This window comes from Manis pentadactyla, chromosome 5 (assembly GCF_030020395.1).
Source record: "Manis pentadactyla isolate mManPen7 chromosome 5, mManPen7.hap1, whole genome shotgun sequence".
Classification (NCBI taxonomy): domain Eukaryota; kingdom Metazoa; phylum Chordata; class Mammalia; order Pholidota; family Manidae; genus Manis; species Manis pentadactyla.
In genome coordinates, this window is record NC_080023.1 from 112205749 (window position 1) to 112231302 (window position 25554).

The following is a 25554-nucleotide window of genomic DNA, read 5'->3' on the forward strand; positions in this document are numbered from 1 at the left end:
TTGCTATAATATCCATATGCAGGTTTTTGTGTGGTCATGTTTTCAACCTCTTTGGGTAAATATAGAAGAGTACAATTATTGGATAATATGGTAAGAGTATAATTAGTTTTGTAATAAACCACCCAACTGCCTTCAAAAGTGGCTGTGACATTTTGCATTCTCACCAGCAATGAATATATGTTCCTGCTGCTCTACATATTTGTCAACACTTAGTGATATCAGTGTTTTGGATATTTTCCATTCTAAGAGGTGTTTCTGGCACCTATTTGGTGTAATGAGTGGTATCTCGTTATTGTTTTAATTTGCATATGATGTGCAGCATCTTTTCAAATGCTTACTATCTGTGTATCTTCTTTGGTGAGGTATCTGTTGAGGGCTTTGATCCATTTTTTAAAACTGAGTTGTTTGCTTTCTCTTGTTGAGTTTTACAAGTTCCTTGTGTATTTTGGAGAACATTCCTTTATCAGATACATCTTTAGCAAATACCTTCTCACAGTCTGGTTCCAATTTTCATTCTCTTGACAGTGTTTTTCACAAAGCAGAAAACTTTAACAACTTAACAACTGTTTCTTTCATGGATCATGCTTTTGGCGTTATATCTAAAAAGTCATAGCCAAACCCAAGATCACCTAGATTTTCTCCAATGCTATCTTCTAGGAGTTTTACAGTTTTGCATTTTAAATTTAGGTCTGTGACCCATTTTGAGTTAATTTTCTTGACATATGTAAAGGTCTATATGTCTAGATTCAATTTTTTACATGTCTAAATTGTTCTAGCACCATTTGTTAAAAAGACTATCTCTGCTTTTTGTACTGCCTCAGCTCCTCTGTGATAGATCAGCTGACTGTATTATGTGGGTCTGTTTCTAGGTTGTATATTCGGTTCCACTAATCTGTTGTTTATACTTTCACCAATACCACACTATCTTGATTACTGTAGCTTTACAGTATGTTTTAAAGTCTAGGACTGCTAGTTCTTTGTTCTTTTCCTCCCCTCCATATAAACTTTAGAATAAGTTTTTCAATATCCACAAAATAACTTGCTGGAATTTTGTTTGGGATTGCACGGAATCTGTAGATCAAGATGCACAGCATATTTATAACTTGCCTTTCTTTATATGGTACTTGCCAGACTCAGAAGTGTAATTGACAATATCAAGTCTTCCTGTCCATGAACATGGACAATCTCTTCATTTATTTAGGTGTTTGATATTGTTCATCAGAGTTTTACAGTTTCCCTCAAATAGATCTTTTACATTCTGTTAGACTAATACCTAGGTATTTAATTTTTTAAGGTCTTAATGTAAATGGCAAACAAATTTTATTTCAAGTTCCATTTCTTCATTTCTGGTATATAAGAAAGCAATTGACTTCTGTATATTAACCTTTTTCTTGCAGCCTTGGTAGAAACTTCTTCCAGGGTTTTGTTGTTGTTGTTGTGGATTTTTTTATATACACAATCATGTCATCTGTAAACGAATTTCTTCCTTCTCCATCTTTATAACATTTATTTCCTTTTTAATTTTTTTGTCAAATTGCATTAGTTAATACTTTCAGGTGATGCTGAAAAGCAATGGTGAGAGGGGATGTCCTCTTTTGCTTTGTTTCTGATCTGAGTGGGGAAAGCTTTCAGTTTCACAGCTGCAGATTTTTTTGTAGAGGTTCTTTATCAAGTTGAGGAAGTTCACCTCTGCTACTAGTTTACTGTGAGTTTTATCATGAATAGGGGTTGGAGTTTGCCAAATGCTTTTTTGGCATCTGTTTATATGATTCCCCTATGATTTTTAATGTATGTATTAATAACAAGGTTGGATAACACTTCTGAGTCTGGCAAGTACCATATAAAGAAAGGCAAGTTATAAATATGCTGTGCATCTCTGTCTACCCAATCCACCATTTCACTTATTCAGCCAAATGATGATGACTGAAAGAATATTTGGCTAACATGAGATAATAAAGTTAAAATGAAACATAAAAGTAGAAACCTTTATGGAGAAATATACTAATTCTATCAGAAGTGTACCATGATACTAAAGCAAACATTTAAAATTACTATTAAGAGGCCTTTATTTACTATTAACCACCACCAATATTCCTACCTTTGGGGCAAGATATGACTAAATTAAACTACGTATTTTTCACATGCTTATGGAGTATTTCCAAAATCATAACGTGCAGTGTACCAAAACAGGAAATATCAACAAATATTAAGAATCAGTATCATATAGACTATGACCGGTAGCCTCTATTTAACAAGATTAGAAATCAATCAAAAAGACATCTAAATACTTGTATTTAGTATTTGGAAATTCAAAATTAGACTTCCAAAAAATTCATGTATCAAGAAAAGACAATAATGTTTCTTTCATTTTACTTGTATAATATTGGGCATTTATAACCAATCTTCTTCCTCATTTGCTATAGATTAACAGTGATCTTTGCTTGGTAGAAATTAAACACTGAAGTTTTCTTAAGAGAAACTATTCCTTTGTAGGAGAAAATAAAGATTGTGTTGCTCTCCAAAGGGAGACATATGGTTTGAGATAGACTGGCTCTTGCTTGTTCTTAAAACTATAAAAAAAAAAAATCTGAACACTAACCTAAAATACAAGTTTTTCTCCCTGCAAGCATAACTTAGCTTTGGGTTAGCTAGAGTATGCTTAACTTCCCTCTCTGACTTCATCTTTGTAGGATAAATAGCGTAATTAACACTTAAGAATAGAAAACAATTGCCAGCATCAGGTTATTATGCCTCAAACTGTAGTTTGAGTTGCCTGAGAAAATCTGCTTTTTAAAGTAGTTGAACTTATCTTCCTTCAAGCGTATTTCTAAATGTTTAATATTTCAAACACTGTTCAATTTGTACAGTTTTCCCTATGAAATTAACATAACATCAGATAATAATTTCTTTAGAAAAATCCACTTAGATATGAATTACAATTGTTTTACTATAAACCCTAAGAATACTTTTTAAAAATAAATACAGTGTTTTTAATGTGAGTTTATATAGCTCTGGCTGTTACACAGCTAAGAGTTATTTTTAAAATCCCTGCAGGTCTTATCCAGTACACATTACTTAGGGAAAACAGAAAGAAACAACGTTCTTGTCCTTCCAGAGTTTAAAATCCATTAAGTGATCCTAGACAGGGGTAGAACCCTTCTTCAAAGCTGTGAATCTTTCAATAGCTAAATCAGTCCATGTAAGAGAACAAGTAAAACAGCAAGGTGATAGAAGAGGGAGTAAAACTGAAAAACAACAAAGAATTAGACAAGACTACATTGCATCCCATTAAGTTTATTAAATGTTTTCACATTGTTAAAACAAATGACATTAAACAAAAAGTAACAATGTTTCTTCTTCTATTACTGCTCTTAATAGAGTTCAGAGAATGTGGAAAAGATGTGATCCTTGGACTTTCAGAGGTGTTTTTATGTCAATCAATCCATTAATAAATATTTATTAACACCATACTGTGCAAACACTGTACTAGAAAATGAGAAAATAAAAGAAGGTATAAGACTTATACTTTAAGGTGCTTATAATCTAAAATGGAGAGGAAAGATTTTCATGAACAAAGAGAGAAGAGAAGTAGAGAAAGGGAAGACAGAGACATGGAAACAGACTACCATAACATGTAACATTTTATTGCAAGACTATTCTTCATTGCTAAATTTTGTAATAAAGATTAAAAGTGATACAGAGATTCACAAAAGGTGAGAATTTTTGAAGTTGAAAATATCTTTCCACTCTTTGGAAATCCTTGTACTTTTATTCCCCCATGTGCATGGTTATTAAATTCCACTTCATCAAATCTTTTTTTTATTAAGGTATCACTGATATACAATCTTATAAAGGATTCACATGAGCAATATTGTGGTTATTAAATTCACCCGTACTACCAAGTCACCCATACACACCCCAGTGCAGTCACTGTCCACAGTCACTATTGTCTTCTCTGTGCTATACTGCCTTCCCTGTGCCCCCACCACATTATGTGTGCTAATCAAAATACTCTTTAATCCCCTTCTCCTACCTCCCACCCACCCTCCCCACCCACTTTCCCTTTGGTAACTGCTAGTCCCTTCTTGGAATCTGTGAGTCTGCTGCTGTTTTGCTCCTTCAGTTTTGCTTTGCTGTTATACTACACAAATGAGTGAAATCATTTGGTACTTGTCTTTCTCTGCCTGGCTTATTTCACTGAGCATAATATCCTCCAGCTCCATCCATATTGTTGCAGATGGTAGGCTCTGTTTTCTTTTACAGCTGAATAATATTCCATTGTGTATATGGACCACTTCTACTTTATACATTTACCTATTGATGGATACTTAAGTTGCTTTCATGTATTGGCAATTGTAAATAGTGCTGTGATAAACATAGGGGTGCAAATGTCTTTTTGAATCTGGGATCTTGTTTTCTTTGAGTAAATTCTTAGGAGTGGAATTCCTGGGTCACATGGTATTTCTATTTTTAGTTTTTGAGGAAACTCCATATTGCTTTTCACAATGGTTGAACTAATTTACATTCCCTCCAACAGTGTAGGAGGGTTCCACTTCCTTCGTATCCTCGCCCGCATTTGTTGTTCCTTGTCTTTAGGATAACGGCCATCCTAATGGATGTAAGGTAGTATCTCATTCTGGTTTCAATTTGCATTTCCCTGATGATTAGCAATGTGGAGTATCTTTTCATGTGCCTGTTGGCCATCTGAATTTCTTCTTTGGAGAAGTGTCTGTTCATATCCACTGCCCATATTTTAACTGGGTTATTTTCGTTTGGGGTATGGAGACATGTGAGTTCTTTATATATTTGGTATATATACATATATATATATATATATATATATATATATATAGGGATGTTAACCCCTTAATGGATATGTCAGTTATGAATATATTATTCACACTGTAGGATGCCTTTTTGTTCTACTGATGATGTCCTTTGCTGTATAGAAGCTTTCTAGTTTGATGTAGTCAGATATGTTCATTTTTGCTTTCGTTTACCTTGCCCGAGATGTGTTCAGGAAAAAGTTGCTCATGTTTACAGTCAAGAGATTTTTGCCTATGTTTTCTTCTAAGAGTTTTATGGTTTTATGACTTACATTCATGTGCTTTACCCATTTTGGGTTTACTTTTGTGTATGGAGTTAGTGATCCAGTTTCATTCTCTTACATGTAGCTGTCCAGTTTTGCCAACAGACTGTTGAAGAGGCTGTCATTTCCCCATTGTATAACCATGGCTCCTTTATCATATATAATTGTTCATATATGTGTGGGTTTATATATAGGTTCTCTATTCAGTTCCACTGATCTATGGGTCTATTCTTGTGCCAGTACCAAATTGTCTTGATTACTGTGGTTTTGTAGTAAAGCTTGAAGTTGGGGAGCATAATCTCCCAGCTTTATTCTTCCTTCTCAGGATTATTTTGGCTATTTGGGGTCTTATGTGGTTCCATATGAATTTTAGAGCTATTTGTTCTAGTTCATTGAAGAATGCTATTAGTATTTTGATAGGGATTGCATTGAATCTGTAGATTGCTTTAGGCAGGATGGCAATTTTGACAATATTAATTCTTCCTATCCATGAGCATAGGATGTGTTTCCATTTATTGGTATCTTCTTTAATTTCTCTCATGAGTGCCTTGTCGTTTTCAGGGTACAGGTCTATCACTTCCTTCATTAGGTTTATTCCTAGGTATTTTATTCTTTTTGATGCAACTGTGAATGGAATTGTTTTCTGATTTCTCTTTCTGCTAGTTCATCATTAGTGTATAGGAATGCCACAGATTTCTGTGTATTAATTTTGTATCCTGCAACTTTGCTGAATTCAGATATTAGATCTAGTAGTTTTGGAGTGGGAAGAGTGGGCATCCTTTCCTTGTTTCCGATTTTAAAGGAATAGCTTTCAGCTTCTTGCTGTTAAGTATAATGTTGGCTGTGGGTTTGTCATATATGGCCTTTATTATGTTGAGGTACTTGCCCTCTATACCCATTCTGTTGAGAGTTTTTATCATGAATGGATGTTGAATTTTGTCAAATGCTTTTTCAGCATCTATGGAGATGACCATGTGTTTTTTGTCCTTTTTGTTGATGTAGTGGATGATGTTGATGGATTTTTGCATGTTGTACCATCCTTGTATCCCTGGGATGAATCCCACTTGATCATGATGGTAATCTTTTTGATGTATTTTTAAATTCTGTTTCCTAATATTTTGTTGAGTATTTTTGCATCTATGTTCATCAGGGATATTGGTCTGTAATTTTCTTTTTTTTTTGTGGTATCTTTGCCTGGTTTTGGTTTTAGAGTCATGCTGGCCTCATAGAATGAGTTTGGCACTATTTCGCCCTCTTCTACTGCTTGGAAAACTTTAAGGAGGATGGGTATTATGTCTTCAGTAAATGCTTGATAAAATTCAGTGGTGTAGTCATCTGGTCCAGCTGTTTTGTTCTTAGGTAGTTTTTTGATTACCAATTCAATTTCGTTGCTGGTAATTGGTCTGTTCAGATTTTCTGTTTCTTCTTGGGTCAGCCTTGGAAGGTTGTATTTTTCTAGAAAGTTGTCCATTTCTTTTAGGTTATCCTGTTTGTTAGCATATAATATTTCATAGTCTTCTTTAATAGTTCTCTGAATTTCTGTGGTATCCATAGTGATTTTTCCTTTCTCATTTCTAAGTCTGTTTATGTGTGTACACTCTTTTTTCTTTGATAAGTCTGGCTAGGGTTATATCTATTTTGTTTATTTTCTCAAAGAACCAGCTCCTGGTTTCATTAATTCTTTGTATTGTTTTCCTCTTCCCAATTTTATTTACTTCTGCTCTAATCTTATTATGTCCCTCCTTCTACTGACATTGGACCTCATTTTTTCTTCTTTTTGTAGTTTCATTAATTGTGAGTTTAGACTGTTTCATTTGGGATTGGCCTTCTTTCTTTAGATAAGCCTGTATTGCTGTCTACTTTCCTCTTTGAACTGCCTTCACTGTGTCCCACAGAAGTTGGGGTGTTGAGCTGTTGTTTTCATTTGTCTCCATATATTGCTTGATCTCCATTTTAATTTGGTCATTGATCCATTGATTATTTAGGAGCATGTTGTTAAGCCTCCATGTGTTTGTGGGCTTTTTTGTTTTCTTTGCTTAATTTATTTCTAGTTTCATAACTTTGTGGTCTGAGAAGCTTGTTGGTACAATTTCAGTACTTCTGAATTTACTAAGGCTCTTTTTTGTGGCCTAGTATGTCATCTATTCTTGCAAATGTTCCATGTGCACTTGAGAAGAATGTATATTTTGTTGCTTTTGGGTGGGGTTTTCTGTAGATGTCTGTTAGGTCCATCTGTTCTAATGTGTTGTTCATTACCTCTGTCTCTTTAATTATTTTCTGTCCAGTTGATCTGTCCTTTGGAGTGAGTGGTGTGTTGAAGTCTTCTAAAATGAATGCATTGCATTCTTCTTCCCCTTTTAATTCTTTTAGTATTTGTTTCACATATTTGGGTGCTCCTATGTTGGGTGTGTAGATATTTATAATGTTCATATTCTATTGTTGGACTGACTTCTTTATCATTATGTAATGTCTTTGTCTCTTGTTACTTTCTTTGTTTTGAAGTTTATTTTGTCTGATACAAGTACTGGAACTCCTGTTTTTTTCTCCCTACTATTTTCATGAACTATCTTTTTCCATCCCTTCATTGTAGTCTGTGTATGTCCTTGGGTTTGAAGTTAAGTCTCTTGTAGGCACCATATAGATAGCTCTTACTTTTTATCCATTCTGTAACTGTGTCTTTTGATTGGTACCTTCAGTCCATTTACATTTAGGGTGATTTTCAATAGATATGTAGTTACTGCGATTGCAGGCTTTAGATTCATGGTTACCCAGTGTTCAAGGGCAGCTTCTTTACTATCTAACAGTCTAACTTAACTGGCTTATTACTGTATTACAAACAGTCTAAAGGTTCTTTTTCTCCTTTCTTTTTCTTTATCCTCCAATCTTTATATATTAGGTGTCGTATTCTGTACTCTTTGTGTATGCTTTGACTGACTCTGTGGTAGCTGATATAATTTTGTATTTGCTTAGTAATTGGTGTACTTCCTTTACCGTGGTTTTATTTTCTCTGGTGATAGCTCTTAAGCCTTAGGAGCACTTCCATCTACAGAAGTCCTTTAAAAGTACACTGTAGAGATGGTTTGTGGGATGTAAATTCCCTGAACTTATGCTTATCTGGAATTGTTTAATTCCTGCTTCTAATTTAAATGATAATCTTGCTGGGTAGAGTAATCTTGGTTCATGCCCTTCTGTTTTATTGCATTAAATATATCATGCCACTCCCTTCTGGCCTGTAAGGTTTCTGTTGAGAAGTCTGATGATAGCCTGAAGGTGATCTTTGTAGGTGATCTTTTTTCTCTCTCTGGCTGCTTTTAATACTCTGTCCTTACTCTTTGTTTTTGACCTTTTAATTATTATATGTCTTGGTGTTGTCTTCCTTGGATCCCTTGTGTTGGGAGATCTGTGCACTTCCATGTCCTAAGAGATTATTTTCTTCCTGAGATTGGGGGAGATTTCAGCAATTATTTCCTCAAAGAGTCTTTCTATCCCTTTTTCTCTACTCCTCTTTTCTGGTACTCCTATAACGTGAATATTATACTGTGTGGATTGGTTGCACAATTGTCTTATTATTCTTTCATTCCTAGAGATCCTTTTTTCTCTTTTTGTCTCACCTTTGTTGTTCTGTTCACTAAGTTGTATTTCATTTTACTGTCTGCTCTACCTCATCTAATCTGCCTTTAAATCCCTCCATTGTTTCATTTCAGATACTGTAATTTTCAAAGTCTTTCTTTCTTAAAGTTGTCCCTGAGATCTTGAATATTTTTTCTGTAGCTCCATGAGAATGTTTATGATTTTTATTTTGAAATCTTTATCAAGAAGATTGGTGATTTCAGTTTCACTGGGCCCTCTTTCTTGTGTTTGAGGGATTTTGGTTTGAATGAGGTTCCTTTGCTGCTTTATATTCCTAACAAATAATGTGGGATAGTCACTTTGTGTAGGCTGCACCCTCTATTGTCTAGGTGTCCTACTCTCTGGAGTTGCTCAGCCCCTGGAGCAATGGCAGGGTTTGCAGGTGAGTGGCAACAGTGCCTGCCAGAAGTAAAGAGCTCTTTCCTACTTCTCAGTCAGTGCCAGTGGGCTTAGTGTGCAGGGAGGAGTCTCTGCGTTACAGCCCTGTAGCTGCCATGGGTGGCCTTGTGCAATGGTGGGAGCAGCAGGCTTATGAGCAGGTGCAAGCCAGGAGGAAGGATCAGCAGGCTGTGTATTTTAGTGGGGGGCCTCAGCACTGTGTTGCCAGCCAGGAGGATGGATGGCTTGAAGCTCCTGAAAGTTCCCAACCTACTGGACTGAGTGTGCTGGACGATTTTGTCCACCTGCCCCTTCTCCTCAGTAGCAAGCTCTGTGTAATCCTGGGCCCTTTAGAAGCCCTCTCACTGTTGGGAAGTCTTTCTAGGCATCCGCCTTTCTTTTGTCCTGGAGTGGCTGGTTGTGGATATCTGTTCTCCACAAGTGGCTGGAATCTCAGTCTCTCTGAGTATTCCACCTGTCTTTGCTTTTCAACACCTCTAATCTCCAGAGTACCATGGAATGTGGGTTCATCCTCCCAGAGTAGATCTCCAGGGGTGGATATTTAATAGTCTTGGGCTTCTACTCCCTCCCCACTCTGTTTCTCTTCTTCCCACTGGTGAGCGGGGGTTGGGAGAGGGTTTGGATCCATAAAGATCATGGCTTTGCCACTTTTAGCCTTTTCTGTGAGGTCTTCTCTTTTCCCCAGACATAAGCCATCTGTTGCAGTCTTCTTTCTGGTCACTCTTTCAGGATTAGTTGTATTTACTGTACTTTCATGTTATATCTGGTTTTGAGAGGAGGTTTCTGCCTCACTTCTCATGCTGCCATTTTTTTCCAAGTCTCCCCATTTTATCAAATCTTCAAGTTAAATTTATATATCTAATCATACTTCTAGTCACACAAGAACTTTTTTCTCACCACTTTGCCTACTCATCCTTCTGTATTCCTTTCTTTTGGGAAGGTTATCTTCCTTCTTTTGCACTATCACATACACTTTCTCTTTCTCCCTAGTCTACCAGATGAAACCCAGCATATAGGAGCAGTCGCTTGTGGGTGATTCAACAGCACCCTGTGTTCTTTGTCAAGAAAAGTTAATCTTAGTAAAATATGATAAATATCTACCATCTTTCCTGCTAGACCATAAGTTCCAAGACTGCAAATTACATGTTTATCTTGAATTTTACTCTTTTCCTAGCATCTAGCAGAATTCCTGACTTAATAAGCATCTTTAAAATGAATGAATAATATTTATCTTGGCCTTTAAAATTAAGCAATGTTTGGAAGAAAATATCAATATAATTTCTAACATACCATTTGAAGGGCTGAAAGTTCATCTGTTAGTCGAGAAATCTGTACATTATATTGTTTTCTTGTGTTTGCAACCTATAAATTAAGATATTTATGTTACTGAGGGTCTACAGTAAAAATGTTTAATATCCAATAAAAACATTCAGGACAATAATTTTGATAAAAAATAAAATTGCAATGTATAGGGCACAAAAGATAAAAAAGCAAAAAAAAGAGAGACAAACACACAATGTATTAAAAAGTCAGTAAGTTATCATGACAATAGAAGGAGAGAGAAAGGACAGTGGTTGTCAAACTTTTGGTCACAAGATCTTTTTCTACTGTTAAAAACAAAGATCTTTGTTTATAATGGGTTCTTTTCATTAAAATTTGCTTCATTAAAAATGAAAACAGGAAGTCTCAAAATATTTACTTATTAATTTCTTTATAAATACTGGAATTATTTATTATAAATAAAGTCATTACAGTTTAACAGAAATGTGTGTTTATGAGAAATAAGTATGTTTTCCAAAATTAAAATTGTTTTAGAAGACTGGTACTCTTTTACATTTTTGCAGATTTCCTTAATTTCTGGCTGAATAAAAGACAGGTTATCTACTTCTGTGTCCAAGCTGTTGTGTTGGTGCATTTCATCAGCCTCTGGAAAATAATACTGCACATTCATGAGATAATGAGTATGACAAAAGCAAAGTGTTCTACTATAATTGTGAACATAGGTGTGACTTTGCAGACTCCCTCAATAAGTTTGAGAACTGCTGCCACAGCACAAGAAAGAAGCCAACTAATACACCAAAAAATGTAAATAATAACACATCATATTTCAGTGTCAGTTAAATTACTTTGTAAGAAAAACTCTAATTTGAAAAAACATTTATATATTTTCAGAGATGGTCCAAATTATGTGCACCGAGTACTTTGAAATATTAGTCACATCTCATCAGGATGGCTCTTATGACAGTATCTTTTTCCGAGTATCTACACTTTTTAAAAAGACTGTAAGCAATATTGATATTGATGATAAGCCATCAGTAAACATTTATGATCCAAAAGTTTTGAAAATTTTCTAGGATCTTATAAAATGGATTCTTCTAAAACATGATGTAGACCTTGTTTAGAAAATTTATTCACCGCCACATATCTTAGTTAACATGAACTATCTTTTAGAAGGCCTGCTAAACATAGTAAATGTGGGTCCATTTTAGCTTTTAGATTACAATTTGATGTAGACTTTTCTTATGAATAATTATATGAAGGATTAATCTATCCTAGTTATGGGTCAGTGATAATCACAGTATTTACTGAGGCTTAACGTGTTTGCAACTGTTCAGAGTGTTTTACGTATTATTATTTCATTAATTCTTATGACAACTGATGAGGTAGTTATTATCCCCATGACAGATGAAGAAGATTAAGGCACAAAGAAATTAAGTCACAATGCTTCCAAGAATATAAAAATTTTGGTTCTTTAAGCCTAGTGATGTCTGTCTCTCACATAATTCTTTTTTAAAGTGTTCTTTTTAGCATCTAGAAATTATGCAGCAAAGATGAGGGCTTATAGCCCTAGTAGTACATATATTTTGAAATATTTTTATAGTATACAAGTTCAGTGAATTAAACTATTCATACTTTTTAAAAAGACTGTATAGGACTATTAACAGTGATGGTATATCATCAGTAAAATTCTATGATCCGAAGATTGTAGGGAATTTTCTGGGGTTAGTGTGTGATAAAACACAATGTAAACCTTATTATATGAGAAAATATACCTATCTTAGAGATAGTTTAATGTGGTTGGGGTTCAGAAGTCTGTACAGGGAGGGACTAAAATCCACCTCTCACCCTAATCTCACTTTATGTAAACATTTTCTTCTACAATTTTATGGATAGTAAGGGTATTTATAAAACAGATAGTAAAGTAAATAAGAAATAGGAATAGAAAATGCCAATGTTGGTGCTAATACTGTTTAAATGTATAAACGTTTTTCTGATTACCAACTTTAAGCCATGATTTAAAACCAGAAGTTAAGGGAACAATGTTTTTTTTACAAATTAAATTTCATTTGTTTGAAGGTTATCAGAAATAGCTACTTCCATATTTTAAAGAAATAAACTATTGTCATATTTTGTTCAGTTTTATAGCCAGAACATAAATATGTGATAATTTGTTTATTATGTTTACTTTAATTAATAAAAATAGATCCTTGTAAAGCTATTAGACGTAAGTTTTCTAAAATTCAACAGATTCTATGTATTTGGACGACATGTCAAATTGTAGTATATGCAGCAATTACTATCAATAGAGATGAAAACGTTCAAACAAAAACTTTTAAAAATGTAACTGAATACATGGAAATATTTATTACATGTTCTATAAGATATTATATATATATAAAACATATATTATATAAAAACATAAACTGTATATATGTATACACACACATATAGCTCTGCTTACAAAAATAATATCTATCTTTGAAATTTCAAACACTGTAGAATTATATTATGTAGAAAGTTAAAGTTCCTCATCATCATACCTCCTGGGCTTCCCACTATTCCCAGGTTGGAGTATGTATCTCCAGGATTTTTTGTTTCACTTTAATTACACTGTATCTTTGATAATTTGGGAGTAAATGAAAATTCAAAGGATAACACTAAAAATAGTGGTTATCTCTGGGAAGTGTATTTTTTACAAGTGATTTTTATTTTCTTTTATTTTTACATATTTCCCATCTAAAAAATAATACCCACGTATTGCTTTTTAATAATAGAAAAGTTTACTTAAAAATGTCAACGTGGCAATAGCAGAGGGCCGGGAACAGGTTCCTAAAGTGCATGGCACATAGGAAGTACTCAATTATTACTTTTTAGCTGGAATAGCAGGGAAAGACTAGATACAAGGAAATAAAAGGAAACTCATGAGGAGGGAAAGATTTGGGAGTAAGAGAGGGAATCCAAACATGTTGAGCTTTAGATACCTGGCAGGACTATTTAGATAGGGAGATGATTAGATTTGAGGAGGCAGTTGAATAATCAGGTTTGTGGAAAGGTTTGGACTAACTATAGAGATTATAACACTTTTGAAAAATTATATTGAGATTATTTAATGATTCATGCAAAAGACAATGAACATCAGCCCTAAAATCAATGTGAATTTATTTTAGGATTAGAAAGTCAGTTAGAGGACTTTTCATAACATGAGTACTTTGATAAAACATTTTTTTATCATTAAAAGCCACAAAACATTAATATCTATTTTAAAGATGTATCATTAAGAATATTTTAAAGTACAGCCAAAGTTAGAGTATTCTCAATTCCAAGAATAAGACAGGGAGGGATTCCCACAGAAAGGATATACAAGAATAGGAATAAAGAAGCCCAGGTTTAATTTGGATTCTGCCACAAATTATAAATTTTATCTTGGGAAATCACCTATCTCAGTTAGACAGTGACAAGTAACAAATTTCTAAAAAATATTTTTTCCATCAAAAAATGTTACATAATGATTTTGTAGGAATGAAAGTTCTACCACTTAGTTGTTTGGAAGAAAAGCGAGCATGTTAGCTTTAATTTCCTTTAACTGATGAGGCTTTAAAACCAGTTCACTTTAGTCTACCTAGGAGGCAAATAATACTGCCCACAGAAAAATACAGGTAAGAAAAAAAGTTAACACCTTTATTTTATCCAGTGGAAGGAACTCCTTTTAAAGGAAAGGTATATTAGCTTTCATTTATTTAATCATTTCAAAGATAGTTTTTATGAATATGTAGGAAAGCATTGTAATGTAAATACTACAGTTAAAATGAAAACAGGACTTTCTGCTTTTGCTAATTGATGTTTCTGACAAAAATATCAAATTAAAAAATTATAACCAAGGCTTCTTAGAAAAGTGGCTTATTCCAGGTCTGTGACAGGGTAAGTATAGCATGAGACAGGAAGATCATTTATGCAAGAGAGCTAGAGACAATCCAGGAAGAAAAAAGACTGATGGTAATATATTAGAACATAAAAAAAGATTCATGAATCCATAGTGATATTAAAAAAGAGGGGAGAACTCTACTGAAAAATGACGGCTAATAAATGTATAAAAAAGTGATAGAATATGATCATTTTTAATCACCTCATATATTTATTTCACACAAGGATTAGCAATGGATGATAAAATCACTGGATGAAAGATTTTAGTGGAAAGGATACCTGTATGGTCTTCAAGTACCTCCTACAATTATTTATAAAGTATACAATGGAGAGATTTGGTCTTACCACCTTAGCTGTGTGGTCAAGCTTAGCATTGCCAGTGTATAACCTGATATTATAGCTTCCTGATGTGATGAAGTGGGAGGTATACCTATCACTCTGACAGAAATGACCTGAATCTAATTGAGAAGAAACAGTCACATGAGTCCAGATGTGGAATATTCTGAAGGACCAGTGGCTTGAATTCTACAAAGGATTCTTTGTTATAGAGGAAGGCAGGGAACTGGGTTAAATTGAGGGAGACTACAAAGACACAGCAGTCATATGAAATGAGCCATAAATGTGGATTGGACTCTCGATTAAAAACAAACAAACAGCTATAAAGGATATTTTAGGGAAATTTGAGTGTGAACTGAAAAGTTGACTTTTTTAAAGGCATGGTAATAGTGGTGTGGTGTGTAGTAAAATGACTTTTTCTGGGGAAACAGATGTTAAGATATTTAGGAGTAAAGTCATGATGCTTACAGTCTAGGTCCAAATGTTTGGCAAAAGGAACCAGTACTTTCATATAAAAAGAGATGGAATGGTGTGGCAAGACATTAGGAGTTATCTGGGTGAAGGGTAAGTAAGTGTTCATTGTACAGCTCTTTCAACCTTTTTATGGATTTGGAAGTTAAAAAAAAAAAGGGGTAATAATTTATCACAGTGATTGCCAGTACAGCCCAAGAATCAATAGACTTGCATTTGCATCCCAGTTCTGCTACTTTGTAGACGTAGAATCCTAAAGCAAGTTATTTAATTACTCTGTATTTCAGTTTTTCATTTTTAAGATGGGTTTTTGTGCTTTCTTCCTTCTAAACTCACTTTACATTTCAAACTTTACCACACCACTTATGAATTTATTCATACCCATACAAGAGGAAAAGGCAAATACACATATTCTCTCCATAAGAAAGCAAACTTACATTTCTAAGAGAGTTTTAACTTTCATAAGATTCAAAATTCAAAGCAAGAAGCAACTCATTTTAACACAAAAAATTATATTTAATCTTGATAAATTTACAAACAACACAATTCATGAATTGTGTAAGTATCGACGTGTTTGAAACAATGCTGGCCTCAGTATAGCAAGGACAGGGCATGGGTCTAAGTTCTGGCTTTAATTAATACATAACTTTGAATGAGTCAACAATCTCTCTTGGGTTTCAGTTTCTTTATCAATAAAATAAGAGGTTAAATCAGATTTCTCTGATCCTAGAATGCTCCAACAATAGTAGGTTTTCTCCTCTTGCTTCTTGTGCAGTCTAAGTTTCTTTTTGAGCCTTCTTTATGACTTTATCCTTCAGGTGTGTTAATCTTCACTCTATTCCTAGCCTAAATTCCTTTCCTCCCTGCTTCCCCACCCCAAGTTCTACCTCACTCTAGCTCAAATGTTAAGGGTTACTATTCTGAGATTATTTTTATTTGAAATACAGCACAACTGATGCAATTTGATGATAGTTAATTAGCTAGGTCTATCAGGCAAAACTTAGGTAGTGTTTAGTATTAAGCAGTGAAGTTTCATAAACTTTTGAATTTTAAATGTAATTTAAAACCCCTTACTTCCTTCCCGGTCCTCCTAGCAGCATCTTGCATAATCCGAAAAACTTTTTCTTTCATTTTCTGTCTATCTTCTTCTTTTTGTTTCTCCTCATGTAGAACCTTCAGAAAATACACATTTGCTGTTATTGTAGGATACATCATTATTAATAGAGGTAACATTATAAATGGACAAAAAAACCTATCCACTAATCACCTTCTTGAAAGCAAATCTCATTCTAAACTCTTGGGTTATCTCCATTTGGAAATCTTGCCTAAGTTATAAATATTTATTTTCCCTAACCGCCTCACTCGATCTTGTCTTAACTAAAAATTTATTATTTTCCTTTGGTGTTTATTTCACTCAGTGCCAACACTCTTCTAATCTCTTCAGCTCTAAATCTTAAAATTATTTTTGAATTTTCCTTCTCCTTCAGTCCCTATACAAAATAAGTCATCAAGTCTAGGTATTATGTTCTTGGAAAAAAATCTCTGGATTTTCTTTCTCTTTCAATTATTTGGTATTATTCAGATTATACCCCCTGTCACCTCACAACTTGATCACTGTAAATATCACCTACTTTATCTCCTTGATGTTTCTATCCATCCATTTTCATATCCCACCTAAAAATTATTCTTATCATCCTAGTTCTGTTTTCAGTCACAGCCTACTTCAATGCTTCCTTGCACATTTCTTTAAAATCTGCACTTGCTTATCTCCAATACATTCTCTTTCTTAAACTCACTCCAACCAGGCTTTCATCATCCATGGTCTCCATATTAATAACCTATGAGCCAATTACCTTACTTGATCTGTCAGCAACACTTGAGATTACTTTCTTTTCCTTGTTATACTTTCTTTATTTGGCTTTTAACATACAATAGTATTGATTTTCTTTCTAACTCACCGATCATTCCTTTTTAGTCTGCGCTGTTGTTTCTTCCTTTTCTCCTGAACCTTTTTAATACCAGACTACCAAAGACTTATTTCTTGATCCTTTGCTCTATCTATGTCCACCGCTTGGTGAACTAATTCAGTCTCATGGTTTTAAATATCATTTATATGCTGAAAATTCCCAAATTTACATCTCTAGCCCTAGTATCTCTTTGAGCCCAGAACTACTCCAGTTTTAGGCCTAACTGAATATTTTTAAAATCATCACGTAAGTGGTCCTGTGTTCTGATCTCACTGTCTTTCAAAGGTACCATACACATTTCCCATCTCTGTTTTTGTAAATGGTTTAATAAATTTTCTCCTGCTTAAACAGTGAGCTAGTGAGAAGTACAGCTGTTTTGATGTAATAAACGTGTGGGGAAGAATGGGACAAGGAAAGGGGGAAGCATCATAAGAGAATTATGCTAAGCTGTGCTTCATGTCTTTTTATACGATCAGTTGAGAGGATCCTTGAGTTCCTGGAACAAGCAACTAAAGGTGGGAATTCTAGCAACTAAGCAGTGACTCAAGTGGGAGCTTAATATTGTGGCTATAAATAGCTTCTGTAAGGGTCTGTTGACTTAGGACTTGGGTAAGAAGACTTGAGGGATAGGCAATGAGAGTCACTACTACCATCTCTGTCCATTGTGCTCTACACAAAATGTTCATCTTTAGTGACCTATCTTAAGAATACTCATATGACTAGGCTTCAGAGGGGAGAGATAAATAACTTTGTCCTGCTCTTAATTTTTCTAGCTATTTTATGTGTTTAGAGCAATTCCCCAGCATATTATGCCTATTTTGTGCTTTTCAACCATTTGAAGAGACAGTATTCAGATCACAAATGGGAATATCAGCTGAAAGGAATGATGATAAGCATTCCCACAGCTTATATTTGAATAATTATTTCTTTTTTTATTTCTTACTAGCTTCTTAGTGTACAACTTACAGCTTGCTTTGTTTTTAGTAGGTCTCCTGGAAAACCCTCTACCATGTAAAAAAGGAAACATAAATAAAACAAATTATTTCCTTGTACTCCCCATATTTCCCAGCAGAGTATTATGAATGTACTAGGCATTCAGTAAATGTTGGGTAAATGAAATAATGATTTAATCATCTCCGCATAAAGAAGGCAGTGCCATTAAAATCAATTTACTTTGTGACTTCTATAAACTATATATTGTTCATATGGAAATAGTAAAAGACAAAAACTACATGTGATAGCATAGGAATCACAATTGCTAGAGGGTTCAAAAAAAAGAACAGTGACAGGAAGGCTCTGATTAATACATCTTTACAGCTAAATTTAATTTCTGTCAATTAAGTTTCTGCTTTATTAGAGTAATTTGTAGGTAATGAAGGGAAATAAAGATGAAGATTCATCTGATTCAACTGAATAAAATACAGGGTTTATTGCAATAAAGTGCTATGACAAATTTTTTTAAAATAAAAGATTATAGGGTATGAAGATAAGTTACACAAAGATTAGAGACATAAAAAAAGTCAGTATGAAAGTTTGGGAGAGGGTTAACATTCTAACATATTTTATGATATTCAGTCTTCCCATCAAGAATGCAATGTCTATAAAATGGGGATCAGAGCAATCTCATTTTCAAGGGTTTATTCTGTAGTTATTGATCCCTTTACTATTAGGTCACATGAGGGAATGTTCAGTACTGTATTATTTATAAATATGTTTACTAGCTTACTTACTTGATTTTTTTGAAGGTTAGCTTCTTCTAAGAGTTGCATGCTATTTCTGACTCTTGCAATAGCTTCGTACTTCACATTTTCTAATTCATTGCACTTTGCTTGTAACTCTCTGGTCTGTTTTTCCAAATATGTGTTTTCTGTTCTTACTTGGGTAGCTTCTTGGATTGTCACATGTAATCTAAAAATTAATAATCACATTGTGAAAGTTAAATGTTTTTACAGGGAAGGAGGCTGATAGGAGAATTACCAAACATCTATCATAGGAAAAGTATTTTTCCAATTTTGTTCACGTTTATTCTCTCACTTGATCCACACCAAAGTTCTGTAAAGTTGGTTTCATTATTTCCATTTTAAAGAAAAATAAATAGACCCAGATATGTTAAGTACTTGATTAAAGACATATGGCTAATAATCAGTGGTGCTGAGAATGAGTCTAAATACTCAGACTCTAACAATTAATGTTACACTTTCTATGGTATCACAGTGTATTATATAGTTACATGATGTTCTGAAGGAAATCCTTAAAAAATACGTTGTTTTTTCTATTACATGGTATTTTTCTTAACCTTTTGCTTAGTTCCCCTTTCCTAATCTCTACCCACATAAGCCATGTTAACTTACTAATATATATCTTTGAATATTTTTTCCATGTTTATAAAATCATGTACATACAAACAGACCTTGGAGATATTGTGGGTTAGGTTCCAGACCACCACAATAAAGCAAATATGGTAATAAAGTGAATCAAATACATTTTTTTTGTTTTTTCAGTTCATATAAAATTATGTTTATACTATATTTTAATCTATTAAGATTAAATGCAATAAATAGTATTATGTCTAAAAATGTACACACGATAATTGAAAAATACTTTATTGCTAAAAAATGTTAACCAACATCTGAGCTTTCAGCAAGTCTTAGTCCTTTTTGCTGGTAGTGGGTCTTGCCTTGGTGTTGATGGCTATTGACTGATCAGGGTGGTGGCTGCTAAAGTCTGTGGTGGCTGCAGCAATTCCTTAAAAATAATCCAGCAATGAAGTTTGCCACATCAATTAACTCTTTCTTTCATAAATGATTTCTTGGTAGCATATGATGCTGTTTGATAGCATTTTAACCACAGACCTTGTTTCAAAATCAGAGTCAATCCTCAAGCCCAACTGCTGAATTACCAACTAGCATGTAATATTTTAAATCCTTTGTCATTTCAACAATTTTCATGACATCTTCATTAGGAGTAAATTAATATCAAGAAAGCACTTTCTTTACTTATCCATAACAAGGAACTCCTCATTGTTTCAAGTTGCACCATGAAATTTCAGGAATTCAGTCATATCTTCATGTTGACAAGCTGACCTCTTCCTATGAACCACAAATATTAGTGACATCCAGAATAGTGAATCCTTTCCAAAAGGTTTTCAATTTAGTTTGCCCAGATCCATCAGAGGAATCACTATCTATGGCATCGATGGCCTTATGACATGTGTTTATTAAATAATAAGACTTGGAAGTCAGAATTACTCCTTCTTCCATGTGCTACAGAATGGATGTTGTTAGCAGGCATAAAAACATTAATCTCATTGTCCATCTCCATCAGAGCTCTTGAGTGACCAGATTCATTGCCAATAAGCAGTAATATTTTGAAAGAAATCTTTTTTTCTGAGCAGCAGGTCTCAACAGTGGGCTTAAAATATTCAGTAAAGAATTCTGTAAACAGATGTGCTGTCTGTCATTGAGGCTTTGTTGTCCCATTTTTAGAGTACAGGCAGAGTAGATTTAGCATTATTCTTAAGAGCCCTAGGATTTTCAGAATGGTAAATGGCTTCACCTTAAAGTCACAAGCTGCATTAACCCCTAGCAAGAAAGCTGGCCTGTCCTTTGAAGCTTTGAAGCCAGGCATTCACTTCTCTTTAGCTCTGAAAGTCCTAGACGGTATTTTCAGCCAAAAGAAGGTTATTTCATCTACACCAAAATATCTGTTGTTTTGTGTAGCCACCTTCATTCATATGAATGAAATCTTCTGGATAACTTGCTGCAGCTTTTACATCAGCACTTGCTTCTCATGCACTCTTCTGTTATGGAGATGACTTCTTTCCTTAAACCTCATGAATCAACCTCTACTAGCATCAAACTTGTCTTCTGCAGCTTCCTCCCCTCTCATCCTTTATGGAACTGAAGAGAATTAGAGCCTTGCTCTGGATTAGAGGCCATTGTAGGGCTATTAATTGGCTTAATCTCAATATTGTGCCCCAATGAATAGGGAGGCCTAAGGAGTGGGAGAGAGACAGGGGAATGATCAGTTGGTAGAGCAGTCAGAACATACACAACATGGATAATTAAGTTCACTGTTTTATATGGACATAGTTTGTGGTACCCCAAAACAACTAAAATAACATCAAAGATCATTGATTACCATAACAAACATAATAATGGAAAAGTTTGCAATAAGAGAACCAGCATCATGTGACACAAAGACACAAAGAAAGCACATGCTGTTGAGAAAATGGCACCAAAAGACTTGCTCAAGGAAGGGTTGCTACAAACACTCAAGTTCTAAAAAATATAATACCTGTGAAGCACAATAAAGCAAAGCACAACTAACTGAGGCATGCTTGTATAAATATACATGCATACACATACATAAATACAATATATACACACCTAGCCATTGGGTATTTATTTATTTATTATTAAGGTATCACTGATATAGAATTTTATGAAGGTTTCACATGAGCAACATTGTGGTTACTACGTTCATCCATTATTATCAAGTCCCCCTGACACACCCCATTACAGTCACTGTCCATCAGTGTTGTAAGACACTATAAAGTCATTACTTGTCTTCTCCATGATGTACTGCCTTTCCCATGATCTACCTATATTGTGAGTGCTACTTATAATGCCCCTTAATACCCTACTCCCTCCCCATCCACCCTCCCCAACTCCTTCCCTTTGGTAACCACTAGTCCCTTCTTGAAGTCTGTGAGTTTGCTGCTGTTTTGTTACTTCAGTTTCGCTTTGTTATTATACGCCAAAAATGAGGGAAATTATTTGGTACTTGTGTTTCTCAGCCTGGCTTATTTCACTAAGCCTAATACCCTCCAGCTCCATCTATGTTGTTGCAAATGGTAGGATTTGTTTTCTTTTTATGGCTGAATAATAGTCCATTGTGTATATGGACCACCTCTTCTTTATCCATTCATCTACTGATGGATGCTTAGGTTGCTTCCATTTCTTGGCTATTGTAAATAGTGCTGTGATAAACATAGGGCTGCATATGTCTTTTTCAAACTCGGCTCCTGCATTCTTAGGGTAAAATCCTAGGAGTGGAATCACTAGGTCAAATGGTATTTCTATTTTCAGTTTCTTGAGGAACCTCTATATTGCTTTCCACAATGGTTGAATTAATTTACATTCCCACAAACAGTGTAGGAGTGTTCCCCTTTCTCTGCATCCTCGCCAGCATTAGTTGTTTCTTGTCTTTTGGATGTTAGCCATCCTAACAGGTGTGAGGTGATATCTCATTGTGGTTTTAATTTGCATTTCTCTGATGATTAGTGATGTGGAGCATCTTTTCATGTGCCTGATGGCCATTTGAATTTCTTCTTTGGAGAAGTGTCTGTTCATATCCTCTGCCCATTTTTTTATCGGATTATTTGTTTTGGGGGTGTTGAGGCATGTGAGTTCTTTACATATTTTGGATGTTAATTCCTTATTGGATAAGCCATTTATGAATATATTTCTCCATACTGTAGATGTCTTTTTGTTCTGCTGATGATGTCCTTTGCTGTACAGAGCTTTTTAGTTTGATGTAGTCCCATTTGCTCATTTCTGCTTTTGTTTCACTCACCTGAGGAGATGTTTTCAGGAAAATATTGCTCATGTTTATATTCAAGAGGTCTTTGCTTATGTTTTCTTCTATGAGTTTTATGGTTTCATGACTTATATTCAGGTCTTTGATCTATTTCGAGTTTACTTTTGTGTATGGAGTTAGACAGTAATCCAGTTTCATTCTCTTAAATGTAGCTGTCCAGTTTTGCCAACACCAGCTGTTGAGGAGGCTTTTTCCCTTATATATTCGTCTCCTTTATCATATATTAATTGGCCATATAGGTGTGGATTTATATCTGGGCTATTCTGTTCCATTGATCTATGGGTCTGTTCTTGTGCCAGAACCAAATTGTTTTGATTATTGTTGCTTTTTAGTAGAGCTTGAAGTTAGGGAGCATAATCCCCCTAGCTTTGTTCTTCCTTCTCAGGATTGCTTTTAGCCATGAGTTTTAAACATAATTTTTTACACTATAAAAAGTAAAATCATATTATACACACTTTTCTGTACTTTTTTCCTTTAATAATACCTCGTAGAAATTCTCTCAAGCAACACATCCAAAATATTTCCTTTCCTAGTCTGACAAATATAACTTCATTTCACTATTAATTTGTATTCCCATGATTACAGGAGTGTGTATTTCCCTGATTACAGGAGAGTTTATGCATATTTTTAAAGTTTGCTAGCCATATGAATTATCCTTCTTACATTTCCTCTTCCATCCTCTGCCCTTGAATTATTCTTTTTACATGTCCTTTTATATCCTCTGTCCTTTTTTTTTTTCTTATGAGTATCTATTTGTTCCCCTTTCATAAGAATTCTTTAAATATCAAGGTATTAACCTTTGGCCTGTTCTGTATGCTACAGATATTATTCCTGAATCTGCTTTTCTGTTGTTGCCTACTGACTCTGTTTAGGGAATCTTTACCCAAGAAAAAATTTCACTTTAATACAGCTAAATTTGACTATTTTTTTTCAACTTCTGGGATTTCAGTTTTTATAAAGATGATCTCCCTCATCAATAGATTACTAATGCAATCTCCTACATTTTCTCAAAAAGGAAAATCCATCTGGAATTTACTTCTGAATGTGCTATATATATATAACAAAGGAGCCCAATTTAACTTTCTTTCAGATTGATGGCCAGTTGTTTAGTGCCATTAACTGAATAATCCCTTTATCATACTGAAAATATGCAAAGATCATGGTGTACTTATGATTATATTTCATTGATCTATTTTGTCTTCTCTATGCCCAAATTACCTTAATTTTCCAAAAGAAGCTTCTTGACACATTTTGATATATTCTGGTAACACAACTCTTTCCTTTCTTTTCATACTTTTCTTTGTTATTTTCAGGCATTTCTTTTTTCTAAGTGGTGGCAGCAGAAGCTCCTTCTATCCTCTCCTTACTCCTGCTACCCACACCCAACCACAGAAGTATACTTCTCTGCTGCAGCACACCTCATGCTCTCCCAGGTTTGGGAATTGAGAGAGTTCAGCCTATTTTTTATTTAATCCTCCATATTTAAAACATTTTGTTGTTGTTATTGTTTGGCAGGCCTGCTTAGTCCTGAATAAAGTGAATTAAGGTCTATTACCATTTTAGTCAGGGTTCTTAGTTGCAAGCAGCAGAAGCCAACTCCAACTTTCTGCTTTTAAGCAGGAAGAGGGTTCATTAAAAAGGATATTAGTGGATTCATGGGTTCACTGGGAGAGCTGGAAAAACAATTTTGAAGCTTTGTAGCAAGGAACATGCCCAAAACTATACCACAGAATTAGCTGGTCTCCCATGAAGAGCTATAACCTGGGGAACTCCACCATCATAGAAGGAGATGAGATGTTGATGGTCAAAAATAATGACTATTACAGTATTTTCATCAAATCACCTTGCATTTTCCGGCTTTTGCATCACATATTTAGCTAACCTATTAATTTACTGTATTTGTGTTTACTAATGTATCTTTTTCAAAATGGTGCCATTTTTAATTACATAAGGTCCCTCTTTATTGTTTACTGCTTTTAACATTAAGCCCTACGTTGTGTGATATGTTCACTCTTGCTTTCTATTTATAGTTGCTAACATTCTCTACTAAAACCTTTATTTTAAATTTAAAACAAATACTCTTTTATTTCTTGAGATCTTTGTTCTAGTTCATTTATTCTTTGTTTCAGATGTTTTCTAAAGTAACACATTACTGGACCTTGCTTTTTAACCAGCATCTGCAAGTCTCTGACTTTTAATAGAATTCTGTGGGCTTATACGTAATGCAATGATTTATATACATAATATTATTCATTCCATCTTACTTTGGTTAAAGCATCTGCAAGCCACTACCTTTCCCAAAGAGGCACAGGACACCTGGCACATTACCATCAGTTTACCCTTTTGCTTCACCATGGCCTCTCGGGGGCCAGGGGTTATGCCAACTTCATCTCACATGGGTCACAACAGGGAAAGCTTTGTTTAGGACTCTGTTAATTCCAATCCTCACTTAAGGCTCTCTGACACTCACTTCCAGGCTTCACCCCTATCCCTGTCAGAAAAAGCCTTGTAACTAAAGGTTTCACATGCACTCAACAGTCTAGCAGCCCCAGCAACCATTTGGCTCTGCAAGTCAGACTGGTGTGAGAAGTGGAGTTATAGTAAAGCAGATCCAGATTGTCACTTCATAATTTATAGATTTCCATAATTTTATAACAAATAAAAGATGTATCACTACCATTCTTATTCTCATAAAGGCACTTCTACATGCTCTACAACCAAATCTTAGAACAATCTTTTCTATCAGCTTACTAAAGATTGGCCAAGTTTCCTCTTCTCATTCACCTATGAGGGAGATTATCAGATTATACCATATAACTTATGATGTATGTTATACCATTACATTTATTTTATAAAGGG

The 25554-nt window shown here is 34.4% G+C and overlaps 1 protein-coding gene across 7 annotated transcripts in view; it reads right to left on the reverse strand.

Moving 5' to 3' along the window:
- Window positions 1-25554, reverse strand: part of SCLT1 (sodium channel and clathrin linker 1) — a 200934-nt gene that overhangs the window by 68593 nt on the left and 106787 nt on the right. For 6 of the 7 annotated variants that reach the window (XR_005028388.2, XR_005028387.2, XM_036903384.2 and 3 more), the window contains 3 exons: window positions 18825-19002; window positions 16202-16300; window positions 10409-10480 (listed from right to left, as the gene is read on the reverse strand). Coding sequence is in view for 5 of the 7 variants with exons in the window: in XM_036903384.2 (XP_036759279.1) it covers window positions 10409-10480; window positions 16202-16300; window positions 18825-19002 (349 nt within the window). In the remaining 2 variants the exon portion in view is untranslated. The remainder of the gene's footprint in view (window positions 1-10408; window positions 10481-16201; window positions 16301-18824; window positions 19003-25554) is intronic. The other variant, XM_036903385.2, reaches the window with a different exon arrangement.